This window comes from Halichoeres trimaculatus, unplaced genomic scaffold (assembly GCF_033239565.1).
Source record: "Halichoeres trimaculatus isolate MK-OKI-2021-1 unplaced genomic scaffold, fHalTri1.1 fHalTri1_scaffold_15, whole genome shotgun sequence".
Taxonomy (NCBI): domain Eukaryota; kingdom Metazoa; phylum Chordata; class Actinopteri; order Labriformes; family Labridae; genus Halichoeres; species Halichoeres trimaculatus.
Genome location: NW_027437193.1, coordinates 1,072,411 through 1,087,944, shown reverse-complemented (window position 1 = coordinate 1,087,944; position 15,534 = coordinate 1,072,411). Strand labels below are relative to the sequence as shown.

Sequence of the window (15,534 nt, the reverse complement as noted above, 5' to 3'; positions counted from 1 at the left end):
ATGTGAAAGTATCTAAGACTCAAGGAACTTTAAATAAAAATTTCCAAAAGAAGATCTCAAACATCAGTCCACAAACGGAGAGCTGGAGCCGAGGACCACAAATCAAAACAAGAACTCAACATGTCAGCTGATCTGAACAGAAACCCTGATGGATTTCAGAATTTTTCAAAGATAATAAAAAAAAAATCATTTATGAAAACGTCAAAAGAAGGTTTTCTTTTCCTCCACACACCACAATGAATATGATATTTACTATTGTTTAAAATAACATTCACCAAGTCAGAAACTGAACAGTTTGAATGATCATAACTGTGTTTTTTATATATACTCTTAAAGAAGGTGGAGGATAAAGATGGAGCTTAAAGATGGAGGATAAAGATGGAGGATAAAGATGGAGGATAAAGGCAGAGATTAAAAGGTAAGGACATGAAGGTGAACGTAAAAGGTGGGACGTCATGTGACGGTTTGTCTAAGGTGTGTAAATAAAGTTTTTGCCGAGGAGAGGTGTTTAAATAAAGTTTATTGATTGCTTCTGTCTTTATTAAACCTCTGTTTGATGATCTGAACACACATGTACACATTATCATGATAATTACACGCCATATCACACGTCTACAGTGACAGACAGCTGACACTCAGTTAGCACAGGCTGCTAACGCTAACTGATCAGTGAGCTTTAGCCTCTGCATGCTAACATTAGCCTCTACATTAGCCGCTGTCAGCTAACGCTCAGGTGATCCCGGTCACCGTGGACTGTGATCGACGAACACGAGGTCTCACTCAGCGTGGCGCCTGACTGTCAGTCAGATCCATGTTCCCCATCTGCAGGCGGTCCCAGGAGGACTCTGGGTCCCCTTTAGGACTCACAGACTGAAGGTTCTATCAGGATCCTGTTCGGTGTTCTAGAGGAACCACTGAACAGTTCTTGATACTAAGTATTTCTGTGGAACCAGATTCTGTTTTCATCTTCACAACAGAAGCTTTAGAAGCTGGACCCAGGGGAGCCCCGAGTCTGGACCTCTGATGGCGGGAACAGTCCGGGTGGGTCAGTGAGTCTGGACCTCTGATGGTGCGAACAGTCCGGATGGGTTTGTGTGGATGAAATGGTTCCTCAAGGAGAGTTCTCAGAGATGGTTCTGGAGGTTCTTCAGTTTTAGGGTCTATGAGCTGAGTCACCCTCAGGAGGACTCTGTAGAACTCCCCGTGAGCGTTTGAGCTTCTGAGTTCGTTCTCAGTGATGGTTCTGCTCGGTCTGGGTTTGACTCTGGGTTCTGGGAAAGTTCTGCAAACGAGTAGGAGGGTCGTGTAGATGTAGGGGGGTGGAGGAACCTGCAAAACCATGACTGGTCTCTGATGGGGAGAGTTCTGGGGGGTTCAGGGGTTTGGGAGGTTCGGGGGTTGTTGGTGCAGAGGTTCTGGCAGCAGGGGGCGGAGCTCTGGTTATTATTCAGGCAGCCAATGAGAGGGCTCTAAACACGGTTAACAGTTGAAGCTGAGACCCAGACTTTAAGCGCGGCAGTGTTTGGGGGGTCCTGTAGTCCATCAGAGGGGCCTAGAAGGGCATGCCTCCAGAGATCTGGCGAGCCACCTGCTCGTCCGGACTCTCCTCCTTCTCCTTCCTCTCCTGGTTCCAGTCCTTCAGGCCCTCGGGCAGAGACGTGTCCTCGTCCACGCCGCCCGTTCCTTCCACAAACTCCTCGTACGTGGACTTCTCTGCAAACGGTCGTTTACCCAGAAGCTCCACCATGTCGCTCTTATCAAGAACCTCCTTCTCCAGCAGCCGCAGCGCCACCTGCAGGACGACACAAACAACAGGGTCAGAACTCAGAGACTCTGTGCTGGGACTGATCAGGAACCTGGTGCGGTGTGGACCGTCTGCTCAGACGGGGTTCAGGGAGTCAGAGCTGGGTCTGAAGAAGAACCCTGCTGTGGGGAAGGCTCTGGGTTCTGCCGGGTCGGTACCTTCTCCACCTCGGCCTTCTTGTCGTTCAGCAGCTGGTGGGTCCTCTGGTAGGCCTCGCTGATCAGGGCTCGGACCTCAGAGTCGATGAGTCGAGCCGTGGCCTCGCTGTACGGTTTCTCCAGAACCATCTCGCCCTGCCGCGGCAGGTCAAAGGACACCTGACCCACCTTGGCGTTCATCCCGAACTGAACGATCTGCAGCAGAACAGACGGAGATCGTCACAGGAAGCAGATGCCGTGACGGTCTGAGGGGGAGGAGTTTGTACCTGACAGACTCACCTGGGCGTAGGCGCTCTGGGTCACCTTCCTCAGGTCGTCCTGAGCTCCAGTGGTGATCCGTCCGAAGAAGATCTCCTCTGAGACCCGTCCCCCCAGAGTCATGCACATGCGGTCCAGCAGCTGCTCCTTGGTGTACAGGTACTGCTCTTTGGGCAGGTACTGAGCGTAGCCCAGACCCTTCCCCCGGGGGATGATGGACACCTGCACAGGTAACGAGAGCAGCATGTGACTGTTACACCTCACCTCACAGTGGGGGGGGGGGGGGGGGGGGGTAATCAGGATGTGAAGTAGAGGTGAGGGGGCGGGACCTTCAGCAGCGGGTCGGCGTGCTCCAGGAACCATCCAGCGATGGCGTGACCCGCCTCGTGATACGCCACCGTCTTCTTCTCCTCCGGCTGCAGCACCTGAGTCTTCTTCTCCAGACCTAAACAGGAAGTCAGGGTCACATGACTCTCCCTCATCACCTGTTCACACCTGAGCCCTGAAACCTTTCTGAACCAGAACATTCTGCTTCCTGATTGGTCAAAGATCCCCCTCAGCAGCTGTCATGTGATGCTAGCTGTTAGCTCTCGTTAGCGCCTCACCTCCGATGACCCTCTCGATGGCCTGCTCAAAGTGCTTCTGGTTGATGGCGTCTGACAGATGGCGAGCGGCGATCAGGGCCGCCTCGTTACAGACGTTAGCGATGTCGGCGCCTGAAAGACGGAGCACAGGGGGAACAAACCCACAGCGTGAGGCAGGCGGGGGGGACACAGCAGCTGGGACAGGAGGTCAGAACCCCGCTTACCTGAGAATCCAGGTGTGAGGGCCGCCATCTTCTTCGCCAGACCGTCTTTGTCCAACTCCCCATCCAGCTTCAGAGGACGCAGGTGTACTTTAAAGATGGACGCCCGACCTTTGATGTCAGGAGGACCTGAGACACACAGAGTCAGACAGAAGCAGTCGATGAGCCGTCACCCTCAGCTGAACTGAGCCGGTCTGAGCCGGTCTGAGCCGGTCTGAGCCGGTCTGAGGATCCCCTGCAGGGTCTCACCGATGTAGATCTGCCTGTCGAAGCGTCCTGGTCTCATCAGAGCCGGGTCCAGGATGTCCGGTCTGTTGGTCCCTGCCAGAACCACCACGTTGGTGGCCGTGTTGAAGCCTGGGGAAACAGAGAGGCGCCGTGAGACCGACATCACAGTGAGGTCACACACACACACACACACACACACACACACACACACACACACACACACACACACACACACACACACACACACACACACACACTGTCCTCACCGTCCATCTCCACCAGCAGCTGGTTCAGCGTGTTCTCCTGCTCGCTCTGACCGCCAAAGTTTCCCCGCCCTCGTTTTCGCCCCACGGCGTCGATCTCATCGATGAAGAGGATGCAGGGAGCGTTCTTCCTCGCCATGACGAACAGATCTCTGACCTGCACAGGAAGTCACATGACCGTCACAAGACACGTTTAATCTCAGAGCAACTCTCATCGTGTGTGTGTGTGTGTGTGTGTGTGTGTGCTCACCCTGGCAGGGCCCACGCCCACAAACATCTCCAGGAACTCGGAGCCGTTGACGGTGATGAAGGGCACGTTGGCCTCGCCGGCCGTGGCCTTGGCTAAGAGGGTCTTCCCTGTCCCTGGGGGCCCGGTCAGGATGGCGCCTTTGGGGATCTTGGCGCCCAGGTCCTGGTACTGTTTGGGGTTCTTCAGGAAGTTAACGAACTCCATGATCTCCAGCTTGGCCTCCTCGCAGCCCGCCACGTCCTTGAACTTCACGTCGATCTCGTCTTTCAGGATCTTGGCCGTGGTCTCGCTGACGCTGAACAGCCCGCCCATTCCTCGGCCAGGTCGCCCCGCCCCCGCAGGGCCCCGCCGCAGCATAAAGAGCAGGAAGCCGATGATGAGCACGGTGGGGAGCATGCTCAGTAAGAAGGTGCTGAAAAGAGAGGAGGATGTTAAACCGCGATAAAACGTCAAGAGTCAAAGTTTCATCTCAGAGAAATCTGTTGCTTTAAGTTTGCTTCTCCTCCTCCTCCTCCTCCTCCTCCTCCTCCTCCTCCTCCAGGAGGAGCAGGGTACAGCGCCCTCACCCGTCGCTCTCTGTGGAGTAGATGACGGGCAGCCTGTTCTCTCCCTCGATGCCGAGCTCGTACTGAGCCGTCTCCAGGTTCCTCTCAAAGGTGTCCACACTGCCGATGTTGAACCAGACGTACTGTGGAGACACACACACACTGACTCTCTTTAACAACAGGACGCAGAAAGGTCAAAGGTCAAGCTCTGTCAGGTCTGTCCCCAGGATGAGATAAAAACAAGGGTTAGATCAGGAGAGGAGGAGGATCAGGTCTACAGGTTTAGATCTCAGACAGTACCAGACAACAAACGGACTCACCCCGTCACCCTGAGTCTTCCCCGGTGAAAAAACCACTTTGACATAACGCTTGTTGATGACCTCCAACCGATCCACCTGAAACACACACACACACACAGATGTTACACACACACACACAGGGCTGCAGCTCTGGATCCAGATCAGGGTTTTGGTCTGATCCATGACACAGTGTGTGTCTGTGTGACAGCTGTCAGCTGGATGCTCACCACGCCCTTGGACAGGAAGTTGTTGACGAAGTCCTTCCAGGTGACCTCCCGTCCTCCGTCCCTGAAGAAGAAGTAGTACATGACAGCGGTCCAGAACGCTGTGCTGCCCAGGAAGTACATCCTGAAATCCTTATCATCCCAGGGAATCTCCCCCTGAAAGACCCAGAACCCAGGATCAGAGCCACACACACACACACACACACACACACACACACACACACACACACACACACACACACACACACCTGTCTGTCCAGGTGGGCACACTCACCTTCTGCATGCGGCTGTACCAGTTTGACTCATCTCTGCGGCCTCCTCGTTTCCCTCCACCTCCTCCCCCACCTCCACCCCCAGCTGATCCTCCTCCTCCTCCCTCTGCTCCGCCCCCTCCACCTGAGCTCCCAGAGGCTTTCTGATTGGTCGAGGGTTTGTCATCTGAGAACAGACAGAAGTGAAGGATCAGTGAGGCACAGACACAGAACAGACGCCTGAGAGGCTGTCTGTGACTGTGTGCTCAGGTGTGCTCGTGTGCTCAGGTGTGCTCAGGTGAGCTCAGGTGTGTACGGTTTTTACCTTTGGCTGCAGCTTCAGCGTCTGTGTTTTTGGGAGTTTTCTGACTCTCTGGAAAATATTTTTCAAACCCTGAAAAAGAGAAAAACAGATCAACCTGTGAGTCTGTTCCTATCCCTGAGAACACACACACACACACACACACACACACACACACACACACACACACACACACACACACACACACAGTCAGGGTACCTTTCGGGGGTTTGGCGCTCATCCTCCTGTATGCTCCTAGCAGGTCCCTCAGCAGGCTCCGCCCACTCTGCACCTGTCCCACTGCGCTTGAGCAGGTCACCTGAGCAACAAGAATTTTTTAATTTGTGTCCTATTCTTATTCTTTCTCTGTAGCACTTTGAGATTGTGTGAATGTAAAGTGCAGTATAAATAAAATGCATTATTATTATTATTATTAAGAGACGAGAGTGTTTAACTGTCAGCCAATCAGAAAACACCTCAACTGCAACAGCAACAACTACAATAGCAACCAAAAAAAAACAACTGCAACTACAGTAACAACAACACCAACAATGTCAATAACAGCAACAACAACAACCACAGCAACTAAAATCAAAACATCAACAAAAGCAACGTGAATAAGAAAGACAACAGCAGCAACAGTAACAACCAACAATGTCAACACAGCTACAACTACATCAACCACAGCAACTACAATCAAAACATCAACAAGAAAAACAGCAATGAGAACAATAAAACCAGCAATAACAACAACAACACTTACAAAAACAAAAGCACATCAGCGTTATAAACAAACAAAACTTCTACTACTAATAATAATAATCATTAACATGACGTCACACCTGCGCAGGTGACTGAGGCCACCGGACCCACAGTGACCTGACCCCTGATCACCTGACAGTCACAGCTTCGACCTGTTTCTGGGAAATCCTGAATCTACCTGCTGAATCTAAGAATCCACCTCTCGATCAGAGCCAATCAGAGCGCGGGATCAAGTGACGTCAGTGGAGCTACTAATCAAAGTGTTTGGAATCTCCTGATGGAGAGAACCAGGATTCTGACGTCATTCTTCACACCTGCGTCTGAGCGCCTTCGCTCAGTCAGAGCAGGATTTAACGGGTCAAACACCGAAACAGGAGTCACCGACAGCAGCAGCGTCACTCAGGTAACGTTCACCTGTCCCCCCCCGTTAGGGTCAGTAACACCTGCGGCTCACAGCGGCCTCTCTGATCCGTTAGAGTCCACCTACCAGTCGGGCCGGAGCGCTGCAGGGCGGCAGCAGCCTGAAGAGGGTCCTACAGCCCGCAGACAGGCGCAGGTAACGGTGAGCCATCCCGTCAGCGACACACACACTCACACACACACTACACACACACACACAGCCTCCTCTACACACACAACCTCCTCTACACACACACAGACTCCTCCGCACTTATACACGCACAGCTCAAGTTCAATCTGTCGGTTCCGTAATAACACTCCTCCGCCATCTTTACTGGCTGTTCTTCTTCTACGGTTTAAAAGGTGTGAGGCTTCTGTGCTGTGACTGCCCCTAGCGGAGAAAAGATGAACATGATGTCCTCAGTCTGCAGGTGTGATGGGAGTTTACCTGGTTTAACAACAAAAAGAGGAAAAGGTGATTAATTTCTATAAGAGGAAGATTGATGATGAGGTTATTCGGGGTATTTAGGAAATTATCTATTCACTTACTTATTATTATTTAATAACTCCTAAATTTTAAACTATTTTTTTTATTTTTTTTTATTTTTTTTGTCAATGTTTATTGAACAGATAACAAATTAGACAATCAGACTATTCAGGAAGACGTAATGCGGCGAAATAAAAAGAAAATAAATCAAGAAAACTAAAATGCACATGTTGAAATAAAATAAATAAGTACATGTACTTTACATAATGAATGTATTAATTAAGGCACTTCTTGGTTTGGGGCAAGTGAAAATGAATTGTTTAGGCAAAGCAGTGTGTGTTCACTTTTTATGTTTGTCATTACTCTCAAGGTGTCTAAATAAAAATAGAATTAATTTACGAAAATACGAAAATTAGGTAGGGACTTGGAGAACAAATTTTGAAATGATATCTTTGGGTCTGATTGTTATGTGTTGTTTAGTTTTATTATAATCAAATTCTCTGATCTTTTATCTGTTAAAATCATAATCATTTACCTTCCTGTCCAGCAGGTGGCGACTAAACATTTCGAACTGTTAGTGAACTACTGATAAATAACCACAGAAGAAGAGTCCGTGGTGTCGGAGCTGCCGGCAGGGGGCGCTGTCGGACAGCAGGTGCATGCCGGGAGCAGCAGGATGGAGTGTGCGGGCTGTGTGGAGGAATGAAGCGGCTGACCGCTGCCTGAGTGCCCGCTGAACCCGCGCTGTGAGCGGCCTGAAGAGTCCGAGCGGAGCGGAGCTGCGGCTGTCAGGGAGCTATGAGGTAACACGCCACCTCGACTGGGACCCGGAGCCGGTGGACCCGGGTCAGAGTCTGAAAACCACCCGGTTATAACCCGGTTGTAACCCTGTTACCAGGCTGCTGAGAGAAGGACAGACTGATGCTAACAGATCAGCTGCTGGAGCCGCCGGCTAGCTCAGCTGTTAGCCTCTCCTAGCTCAGTTAGCCTGTTAGCTCGGTATTCTCTGTCATGTTTATAGCTGATCTCTTAGCTTAGCTTAACTCTTCCTGTCAGTGTGTGTGTTTCTCTTAGCTCCCATGCTAATGCTAGCCCAGCTGATAGTCCTGTCTGTTAGCTCCCCGGCTAACAATCAGCTGTCTGGTTACTGGACAGCCTGACCTCACATAACCTGTCACTGTGTATGACGTCATCAAGTGTAACTGACATTAGGAGTGACGTCATGTAGCCCCGTTCCTCTGACGGTAAGAGTCTGAACAGCATGTAGCTGCTAGTGTTAGCATGTGGGCCCAACCTGCAGCTGTCAGGTGTAGACGGCAGGAAGACAGGTGAATAGGAGGTGTGTGTGTGTGTGTGTGTGTGTGTGTGCGTGTGTGTGTGAGAGAGAGCGAGAGAAAGAGAGGCAGGGGGGTGGTTAGGGTGTGAGGATGAGGCTAACAGGAAGTTGATCACCTGTGTGTTCTGGCTCATGTGTGGCACATCAAAGAGATCAGGTGAGTCTGATGATTCACAAAACTCTGTGTGTGTGTGTGTGTGTGTGTGTGTGTGTGTGTGTGTGTATACCTCTGGCGGCCTCCTCAGACCTGTCACGCTGCACACCCTCAGCCAATCATCATCTGTGGCTCATCTCTTCTTCTCCTCCTCCTGCAGGAGTGCTGAGGTGTTGCCTCCTGGCGGCCGGGCAGTTGGACTATGCGTTGTTTCTCCACTGGGTGGCGCCTCCTGAGCCGAGCTCGCCGCCTCCCTCCCTGCCCCTCCCCTGCTGCCATGTACACCCCCCGCCTCTACAGCACCCCAGGGGGAGGAGGGGGAGGAGGAGGTGGGGTCAAACAGGGGCGAAGGGCGGGGCTGGCTATGCTTGATGCCCCCCATCCCCCTCACCCCCACCTCCCCCATCACCCTCACCCGGCCCCCCCTCCCCCCGCCTACCCTCTCTATCAGGGTCGCCCTGACGTCCACCGAGGAGCGCACTTCCACCACCACTACCACCCACACCCTCAACCTGCACACCTAGCCCCGCCCCCTCTGCCCCCGCACTACCAGCACCACGCCCACTTCCACACCTATGGAGGGGGGGCGCTGGCTGGAGGCGGGCCGGCTAGCAGCAGCAAGAAGAAGACGTGGAACTTCATCCATGAGAAGATGAGCTACGACACGTTCTTCACCATGAAGCGTCTGATCGAGCGCTCGCGGCGGCCAGACGAGGTGCTGCGCTGGGTCACCCAGAACCCCGCCAAGATCTCCCATAACCACTACCCCGTGGCCCTGCAGAAGATCGGACAGCTGCTCCAGACCCCGCACCCTGTGCAGGGCGGGGCAGACAATGGCGAGGTGGCTGGAGCAGGGGCAGAGGGCGGGGACAGACGGCAGATCCTGGAGCACCCTGACTTCCAGACGCTCTGCAACGCCATCGTCAACGACTGCGCCAAGTTCGACAACTTCAGCATCGTCAACTGTCTGTACGCCGTGGCTGCTCTCGGTAAGTCCCAGCAGCCTATCAGGTCAGTTCTTAGAGGCTGGACAGGTGTGATGTCATCATGTCTTCCTGCAGGTCTCCCTTGTGACTCTCAGGTGGTCCAGGTCCTGGAGGCGGAGTCTCAGTCCAGACTGAACCAGTTCAACCAGAAAGACGTGTCCATGGTGTTCAGCTCCAGCATGAAGCTCCACCCGGGCAGCCAGCACCCGCTGACGGAGGCCTGCCTGGCTGGCCTGGAGAAGAACCTGGAGCGAGAGCGCCACCCGCAGACGCTTTTCCTGCTGCTGTCATACTATAGACTCAAGTGGCGCTCACTTCAGCAGCCAGACTCCGCCCCCTCAGCAGCTGGCGCCAACAGTAACCCCACGACTCCGAACCCTGACCAGCTGCTCGCCAACAGGTGAGAGGGTCACAGATCGATTCATCCATCCATTCATCCATCCATCCATCCATCCATCCATCCATCCATCCATCCATCCATTAGTTCATCCATCCATCCATCCATCCATCCATCCATCCATCCACCCATCCATCCATTAGTATATCCATCCATCCATCCATCCATCCATCCATCCATCCACCCACCCATCCATCCATCTGTCTAACGCAGGCATGGGCAAACTACGGCCTGGGGGCCACATGCGGCCCGTTAAACATTTTAATCCGGCCCGCTGAAATTGAAAAAATTAAATGAATAAACCTTGTCAATGTTTTCTTTTCCCTGCAATTCTGATGTTTTCCCAATAGATGGCGCACTGTAGATACATTGGCTCTGTTGAGGTGAAGCGTAGGCCTATTACTCCACGTTTGCACTTTACCCTCTGACCCATCAGCCAGAAGGTTCATCTTTACAGAAGGTAAAGATGAACGGACCTTAGAAAAGGAAAGTGGACAAAACAAAACTCATTGAAACACATGGAAGTGTGCAGATGCGTGCGGATGAGATGGAGTGGATCATCAGCGATCTGTTACTTATAAAAAAAAAAAAAGCTCAGGAACATGTCTGTATAAACCTTCAATGTGAGTTATTTGTCTAATTTTTATTTAGAGATGTTCACATTTAATATCAAAGTATCACACAAACAATTTTGACACAATCTTTTATTATTTTTGTTTTTTCATTTTTTAAACCAGGACAGAAAAACTGTGTTTTTCTTTTTTTCTGTAATTCCGTTTTTCCGTTTTAGTTTTAAAACAGAAAAACAAAAAAAAAAGTCAATTTTTTCGTTTTTTTTTAAAATTTTGTTTTGAAACAGAATAACGAAAGAACGAACCATAAACAGATTAAAAATCCCATTATAATTCCATTCTCACGTATTCTAATTTGAAATTCAAAACAAAATCAAAACAGAGAAAAATAGACCGTTACGTGTTTTCTGATTTTTTTATTTGAAAACGAAAAATTGAATAACAAGTTGTTATCCGTTTTCCCATTTTGGATTCTAAAAAGGATATGGAATAAACAAATGATCCCCTGATAGTTACCAAAGCACTCCATCCATCTGCTCCTGGTCCGGCCCCTTTGTCAAATGTTAGAACCCAATGTGGCCCACGAATCAAAAAGTTTGCCCACCCCTGGTCTACCCATTCATCCATCCATCCATCCATCTCTCTGTCATTAATACCCATCTGTCTGTATCTGCTCCTGTGTCTCTCAGAAAGATTCTCCGTCTGGTCAAACACACCCTGGCGAGTGTGAGTGGTGTACGTGACCAGGAGATGGCGCTGTTGGATGAGATGTTAGCAGCGTGCGCGCGTGAGGCGAGCAACAAAAGTCTGGAGCTGATCTTCAGCTCTCACCTGTTCTACCAGAACCGCCAGGAGAAGTTCATCAGCAGCCTGGCAGGTAAGCGCTCTGACAGCATCTCACCTGAGCTCAGCCTCCAGGTGGCCTGGGCGGTCATGTGACCTGTTTGTTCTCTCCCAGAGGAGCTGCCTAAGAAGGTGGACAGCATCACGCCCTTCACCATGGCTCTGATCGCCAAATACATCGCTCGCCACCGCCTCCGCGAGACACGCCTGCTCGACACCATCGCAGACTTCCTGGTAAAGAAGGCGGAGTACCTGGACAGCAAGGTGAGCTGCAGACCCAGGTCATGTGACCCTGCGTCAGTGAGTAGGAGGGTCTGACTCTGTGTGTGTGTGTGTCCTCAGGTGATCCAGAAGCTGGTGTTCCCCTTCAGCAGGATGAGCTACCGTCCGTCCGGCGAGCAGCAGTTCTTCTCCCGCCTGGAGGAAGTGGTGGAGCTGAAGGCGCTCAGCTCGCCGCTCGCCACCGTCAACATCCTCATGTCTCTGTTCCAGCTGGGCCACTTCCCCGGCCTCGTGCTGCACCGCGTCTTCTCCTCCGCCTTCATCAGCAACGTCACCAGTGAGTACACAACCGGCAACAACCAATATCAGCAACAAAACTAGTTACATCAACACAACCAGCAACGTTCAAAGTTGCTCAGGAAGTTGTCACCCCCTAACAGGTGTGTTCTTGTGTGTTGCCATGTGTTGCGTGTGTTGCTGTGTCTTGGCCCCGCCCCCTGCAGACAGCCCCTACGCTCTGATCGTCAGGAGGTACCTGTCTCTGCTGGATGCTGCCGTGGAGCTGGAGTACAGGGACTACACCGGACCCAGATTACAGGACAACCACAAGGTGCTGATGTTTGACCACGCCCTCACTGCTGACGAGGTCAACCGCAAGTACAGGTAACACACACACACTCACACCAACTTTATACCTGGTTTTAAACACGAGAAGTGCTCAAAGACCAGTGAAAACCAGTTTAAACCGGTTTACTGAACTGGTTTTAGCTGGTTTGGACTGGTTTGAGGTGGTTCTGATCTCTGTCTCTCTGTCAGTTATAAAGGTCTGGTGGCCGAGGCTCTGAGACAGCTGGTTGGAGAACACAACTACAAACAGGATGAAGTGCTCCCCCCAGGGTACTACACAGGTACTGCACACTGACACACACCTGTTTATGGATAGATGGATGGATGATGGATAGATGGATGAACAGATGGATGGATCAATGGATGGATAGAAAGATGGATAGATGGACGGATGGATGGATGGATAGATGGATGGATGGACGGATGGATGGATGGATGGATGGATGAATGGATGATGAATAGATGGATGCTATTTGAATGGATGGATGGATGGATGATGAATTGATGGATGGATCAATGGATGGATGAATGGGTGATGAATAGATGGATGCTATTTGAATGGATGGACGGATGATGAATTGATGGATGGAAAAATGGATGGATGAATGGATGGATGCTATTTGAATGGATGGATGGATGATGGATGGATGAATTTATGGATGGATGATGGATTAATGGATGAATGGATAGATCGATGGATGGATAGATCGATGGATGGATAGAAAGATAGATAGATGGATGGATAGATGTATGGACAGATGGATGTATGGATGGACGGATGGATGGACGGATGGATGGATGGATGGATGGATGGATGGATGGATGGATGGATGATGAATTGATGGATGGATAAATGGATGGATGAATGGATGATGAATAGATGGATGCTATTTGAATGGATGGATGGATGATGAATTGATGGATGGATAAATGGATGGATGAATGGATGGATGCTATTTGAATGGATGGATGGATGATGGATGGATGAATGGATGGATGTATGGATGGATTAATGGATGGATGGAATGATGGATGATGAAGTTATGGATGTATGAATGGATGGATGGATGTACAGATGGATGGATTAATGGATGAATGGATGGACTGATGGATGGATAGATCGATGGATGGATAGATCGATGGATGGATAGATAGATGGATGGATGGATGGATGGATGGATGGATGGATGGATCATGAATGGATGGATGTATGGATGGATGGATGGATGGATGGATGGATTAACTGATCGATTGCTTCTGTCTGCAGACTTCTTGTTGTGGATCGATGGTTCTGGTCGGGTCCTCCCCATCAGGACCGGGACTGGTTTGTCTCTCAGCATGGTCCCTCCGCCCTGCGTTGCCATGTCGTCTAAACCAGCTGATGTTGGCGTTGCCGTGGTGACCTCAGAGTTCCAGAAGTTCTCTCCATTCTCTGCATTGGAGGAGGGGGCGGAGCCACAGGGGGGCGAGGGAATCGGCGTGGCCATAGAGCCAAGATCGTTCCTGCCTCACCACATCCGCAGCACAGCGGGCCCCACGGTAGCCTCAGGAGCCCCCAGACCAGGGACTAATGGAGGGCCCCTGGACTACGGCCCCTACTACGTCCCCCCTGCAGAGTTCTACTCTGGTCTTAACAAGGAGCACTCATTGGAGAGCCAGGACAGCTCCACCCTCAGCAGCCCCCCCTCGGACAGCCTGGCCCAGCCAGGGCCCTCCATGCCCCCAGGAGCCACGGCCCCAGACTCACTCTTTCAGTTCTCTATCGGGAAGATCCTGGAGGACGAGACAGGGGCCCCTGGGGCTCAGGGGGCGGACTGCCAACTGCCTGGATTCTACGAAGGAGCCACTTACTCAGAGGGGCCCAGGACCGACAGAGGAGCCCCCTCATCCCCACAGCTCCACCCCCCTGACAGGGCCGAGGCAGAGGAGGCTCCCACAGAGCAGAGAGGGATTAGGAGGTGAGTCAGGCTCAGTCTCAGTAATCCGGGTCAGCTGGAACCAGGTCTCATTGAGTGTCTCTGCAGGGTCATCATGTCCGTCAACGACAAGTGGCACTACTGCCACAACTCAGAGGTCCTGGTGGGCTCCAGGGCCATGAGGGACCGCCACCTGAGGCTGCTGGGATACGTTATCCTGCAGGTTAGGCCCCACCCACTCGCTGCAGCTGCTCATTCTTTAGAAACTCTCTGTGACCTTGTCATGTGACCTCGTCCTCTTGTCTTTTTGTCCTCTCCTAGTTGCCGTACCACGAGTTGGAGAAGCTGAACGGCATCGAGGAGGTGAAGCAGTACCTGCACAAGAAGCTGCTCAACATCCCGCTATGACGCTCTGTGTGTCGGTGTGTCAGTGTGTGTGTGTGTGTGTGTGTGTGTGTGTGTGTGTGTGTGTCACAGCTGCTTCAGGTCTGTAGCTGGGTCCCTGGTTTTTGACTGGACTTCCTGTCAGCCAGAGACCGGGGCAGCTGGAGATCGCTGAATGAAGATGATTGACAGGTGTGTAAATGGAGCTGCAGGTAACTGAGCGTTTTCTACAACACCTGGGTTCCAGACCTCCAGGTGAACCCCTGCAGACACGGACTCAAACATGGACCCGTCAGAACCGGCCTGGCTCTGTCTGTGTAATCATGTCTTGAGGTTCTGCTAGGCGCGCTGCTCAGGTGTGACCTTTGATAAGCACACCTGGAGGAGAGCTCTCTGAGCGCAGCGTGCCTGGGTCGAGAGCAGGCTGTGATCTGATTGGCTGCTGCTGTGTGGATGAACAAACACTAAATCTTTTTTGGGGCGGAGTCAGTTTTTATAAAGTTTGGTAACCATGGTAACGTGGATGATGCATGTGTGGAACTTATTTTTTAAACTGAGCTGAACGAGCTGTGGGGTTATCCTGTGCTGAGAGCAGGGGCTGATGGGAACTGTAGTTCTTTGTAAGTGCACACAAAAGAGTGGGGAGCAGGGGTGGAGCCATGGTATCAGGGTGTGTGTGTGTGTGAGTGTGCCAAAGGACAGGAGGGTGTGTGTGATGTTGGAGGACAGGAGGGTGAGCGTTGGGTCAAAGGACAGAAGAGTGTGTGGGGTCAAAGGTCAGATTATTTATTTGTGTATCAGGTGAGGGACTGTCGGACAGAAAGAAGTTTGTTTATATTCTATAAATCTATAAATTCAAATGTCTATAAAATCTGAAACCAAACTTTTCATGACTCTGTTTCTTTGTTCATGGTTCACTCTGTGTTCACAAACCGCTGCTCGTCTGCAGAGTCTCTCATCCAGACCTCAGATCTCTGATGGTCCCCAGTCTCTGCTCAGGAGACAAAAGAACCAGAGTCCAGTTCCCCCCTCGGACCAAGCTTTGAAGATTGCCTGAACGAGA

The 15,534-nt window shown here is 51.3% G+C and overlaps 2 protein-coding genes across 3 annotated transcripts; one reads left to right on the top strand and one right to left on the bottom strand.

The window, feature by feature from the left end:
* Positions 1 to 502: 502 nt before the first annotated feature.
* afg3l2 (AFG3-like AAA ATPase 2) lies at positions 503 to 6,919 on the bottom strand. Its single transcript, XM_074687847.1, has 16 exons — positions 6,636 to 6,919; positions 5,606 to 5,705; positions 5,411 to 5,479; positions 5,109 to 5,272; positions 4,838 to 4,990; positions 4,632 to 4,706; positions 4,333 to 4,454; positions 3,767 to 4,178; positions 3,520 to 3,673; positions 3,275 to 3,382; positions 3,029 to 3,154; positions 2,826 to 2,936; positions 2,550 to 2,665; positions 2,242 to 2,442; positions 1,963 to 2,157; positions 503 to 1,792 (listed from the first exon to the last, which is right to left on the bottom strand). Exons 1-16 carry the CDS (start codon positions 6,717 to 6,719, stop codon positions 1,553 to 1,555), a joined length of 2,430 nt encoding a protein of 809 aa, XP_074543948.1. The 5' UTR covers positions 6,720 to 6,919; the 3' UTR covers positions 503 to 1,552.
* An 11-nt stretch (positions 6,920 to 6,930) lies between these two features.
* On the top strand, positions 6,931 to 15,326 carry fastk (Fas-activated serine/threonine kinase). 2 transcript variants are annotated; one of them, XM_074687844.1, is made up of 12 exons: positions 6,931 to 7,022; positions 7,585 to 7,837; positions 8,685 to 9,513; positions 9,586 to 9,910; positions 11,169 to 11,356; positions 11,438 to 11,586; positions 11,665 to 11,881; positions 12,048 to 12,207; positions 12,361 to 12,452; positions 13,439 to 14,129; positions 14,196 to 14,310; positions 14,409 to 15,326. In XM_074687844.1, exons 3-12 carry the CDS (start codon positions 8,727 to 8,729, stop codon positions 14,493 to 14,495), a joined length of 2,811 nt encoding a protein of 936 aa, XP_074543945.1. In that variant the 5' UTR covers positions 6,931 to 7,022; positions 7,585 to 7,837; positions 8,685 to 8,726; the 3' UTR covers positions 14,496 to 15,326. The 2 variants fall into 2 exon arrangements, with proteins under 2 accessions (XP_074543945.1, XP_074543944.1); XM_074687843.1 differs by having other exon boundaries at positions 6,954 to 7,022; positions 7,582 to 7,837.
* The last annotated feature ends 208 nt before the right edge of the window (positions 15,327 to 15,534 follow it).

Coding starts and splice junctions, on each gene's coding strand:
- afg3l2 (XM_074687847.1), bottom strand. CDS start 6,719: ATGGCTCACCGTTACCTGCGCCTGTCTGCGGGCTGTAGGACCCTCTTC. Junction 4,707..4,837: donor ACTTCCTGTCCAAGGGCGTG/GTGAGCATCCAG, acceptor TGTGTGTTTCAG/GTGGATCGGTTGGAGGTCAT. Junction 3,383..3,519: donor GCTGCTGGTGGAGATGGACG/GTGAGGACAGTG, acceptor CTGTTTCCCCAG/GCTTCAACACGGCCACCAAC.
- fastk (XM_074687844.1), top strand. CDS start 8,727: ATGCGTTGTTTCTCCACTGGGTGGCGCCTCCTGAGCCGAGCTCGCCGC. Junction 11,587..11,664: donor CGGAGTACCTGGACAGCAAG/GTGAGCTGCAGA, acceptor GTGTGTCCTCAG/GTGATCCAGAAGCTGGTGTT. Junction 12,453..13,438: donor CCCCCCAGGGTACTACACAG/GTACTGCACACT, acceptor TTCTGTCTGCAG/ACTTCTTGTTGTGGATCGAT.